Raw genomic sequence first — 2743 nt, 5'->3', positions numbered from 1 at the left:
GGACCACAGGCGCCCACCACAACGCCCGGCTATTTTTTGGTTGCAGCCATTATTGTTGTTTGGCGGGTCCGGGCTGGGGATTCGAACTCGCCACCTTAGGTGTACGTGGCTGGCGCCTTAGCCGGTTGAGCTATAGGCGCCGAGCCCAAACACCATGTTTATAAGAAGAAGGGCTTTATTTACTGGCCGGGAGCTTATGGCATAGAAGATTTCCAATGGCGGTGCTCCCCAACTAGCTTGGTCGTTCCCTTTTTATTGACAGTCAAAAAGTTCCATCCCACAGGTACCCCTCTCATTGGCCAGTTTGAATCAAGTGGGAGATGCTGTTCCAGCCCCTACAAAACTAACTACAGGATTTCACAGAACTTGGAAATTTCCAGGTTACAAATTCCTAAGAGCTGAGTCACCATGGAGAGGACCTTGCAAGTGTATCCTTGTGGTCTCCTTGAGAAGACCTGTTCTCAGGCAGTGCAAAGGAGTAAGGCGCTGGCCCCATATGCCAAAGGTGGTGGGTTCAAACCCAGCCCCAGCCAAAAACTGTAAAAAAAAAAAAAAAAACAACTCAGGTGATTTTACCTGGCAAACATTCCCACTCTGCAGACAGAAACACTGGCTCTGGGGGAGAGAACTCAGACTGAAGAGAAAAATGGCAGGGCCTAAGGATAGCGTTTGTGATACTCCTCACTTCTGGACAGCCTCCTGTTCTGAACCCCGAGAGCCCCGTCCCCAACAGAGGTGAAATGTGAACACCTGTGCGGGGGAAACATGCTTAACCTCAGATGATGGAGAGCTGAGCAGAATCAAAGGGGATTCCCTAAGAGTCTAGGACAGTAAATAGAAACCAACATGCTAGAACCTTCCAAATTAAGTCTGGCCTGCTTCCCTGAGCCAGGCCTTAATTTGATTCTGTTGGTTCTTTGCTTTATAAGACATCAACTTAAGAGCATTACTTGGAGCCCTGCTGCTCCCCAGCTGTTTAACATGTTGCACGTTGCTCAACCTCTTGGGGCCTCAGGTTCCTCCTCATCTGTACAATGGGTTCTAGTTCTTACTTTAGCATGGCTCTGAGACTTCCACGAGTATACACAGAGCACATTGAACAGTGTCTGGCACATAGTAGTTGCTCAACAAATGCCTCAGGAATAAATGACTTGATTCCACCTGTCCCTTTTTCTTTGAATATACTCAGTTTCAGCCCCCTGCAAGGATGGAGTCTGGGCTGGGTGCAATGGCTCACGCCTGTAATCTTAGCACTCTGAGAGGCTAAGGCAGGAGGATTGCCTGAGGCCAGGAGTTTAAGACCAGCCTGAGCAAGAGTGAGACCGCATCTCTATAAAAGTTAGAAAAATTAGCCTGGCTTGGTAGTGGGTGCCTATAGTCACAGCTACTTAGAGGCTGAGGCAGGAGGATCACTTGAGCCCAGGAATTGGAGTTTGCTGTGAGCTGTGATGCTCTTGAGGTCCTATCTCAAAAAAAAAAAAAAAATCAGGCGGAGTCTGGAAAGTGAGTACACATTCAGCCGCAATTCACAGGAGATCATGAGGTTTAAGGAGAAAGTACACCTTAGGCCTTTAGGAGGTAAGTTTGCAGTAAATGTCCACTATCCGTGGACAGGAATTTTTGTCTGTTGTATTCACTTCTGTGTCCTCAGCATGCTAAGTAGAGTCAGGCTTAAAAAATCTTTGTTGGATAAATGCATATTATCATTTTATGAGGAGCGGGATCTGGGGCCCTCCAATGAACTAGACTCCCAGGCTGGATTAACCTCATTATAGGAGGAATATTCAGAGGGCTTTCTCTGTAAGCCTGACACCACAAAGTCAGTTCAACATCCTCTTTAATAGGCCCATTAAATAGTGAGAATTATTTGGAGACAGAGAAAGCCTTCTTCCAGGAATGCTTCAAGCATGATATGTTTTCTTCCCTGGCTTAATACACATAATTTGGGCTCGGCACCTGTGGCTCAAGCAGCTAAGGCACCAGCCACATACACCTGAGCTGCCTGGTTCGAATCCAGCCTGGGCCACCAAACAACAGTGATGGCTGCAACCAAAAAATAGCCAGGTGTTGTGGTGGGTGCCTGTAGTCCTAGCTGCTTGGAAGGCAGAGGCAGGAGAATTGCTTGAGCCCAGGAGTTGGAGGTTGCTGTGAGTTGTGATGCCATGGCACTCTACCCAGGGCGACAGCCTGAGGCTCTGTCTCAAAAACAAAAACAAAAACAAAAACATAATTTGCCTTGTGGAAAAAGGAGCCCAGGGAGCTTAGCATGACTTAGAAACAATGGACAACGGTTGCATTTTACCAAGCTTACTTGTCTCCTGCAAGGAAGCAAAAAACTATGCAGTGTAAGCCAGGCTTAGAAAGACCTGAAGCCCAGCAAGAGGACTTTGAGCCATGAACTTCCCAAAAGGTGGGTCCTGGGGTCAGACAGCCAAACGCTGTAAGACTGCTCATGCCTGGGTTGGAAAATGGGGAAAAAAATATCTGCACTGCCTCTGCTGGCGCAGCTACACTGTTCTGCCAGTTCCAAGGTTGGGGGAGAACACATCCAAGCTAGTGCAGGAAGACGTTTCTTCCTGCCCCTAACAACCGACACTGAGTTCAGTGCCCTAGGTGCTGGTAGCTCCTTGCTAGAGGAGAGAAGGGCTTGGGGTTGATACCTCCCCACCCTCATGGTTCATGGGATGGAAAATCTTTTTTTTTTTTTTTTTTTTAGGGACACCGTCTCACTTTGTCACCCTCA

At 47.8% G+C, this 2743-nt stretch overlaps 1 protein-coding gene across 1 annotated transcript in view; it reads left to right on the top strand.

Moving 5' to 3' along the window:
* The first annotated feature begins 1538 nt into the window (after positions 1 to 1538).
* Positions 1539 to 2743, top strand: part of LOC105887808 (complement C3) — a 32585-nt gene continuing 31380 nt past the window's right edge. Inside the window, 1 exon segment of the mRNA XM_012810139.1 lies at positions 1539 to 1578. Coding sequence (XP_012665593.1) covers positions 1539 to 1578 — 40 coding nt within the window.

The sequence above is a fragment of the Otolemur garnettii genome, unplaced genomic scaffold, assembly GCF_000181295.1.
Source record: "Otolemur garnettii isolate 467f Iridium unplaced genomic scaffold, OtoGar3 scaffold00127, whole genome shotgun sequence".
NCBI classification, from domain to species: Eukaryota; Metazoa; Chordata; class Mammalia; order Primates; family Galagidae; genus Otolemur; species Otolemur garnettii.
The sequence above is the reverse complement of the archived record's forward strand: the minus strand, read 5'-3'. Positions and strand labels throughout refer to the sequence as shown.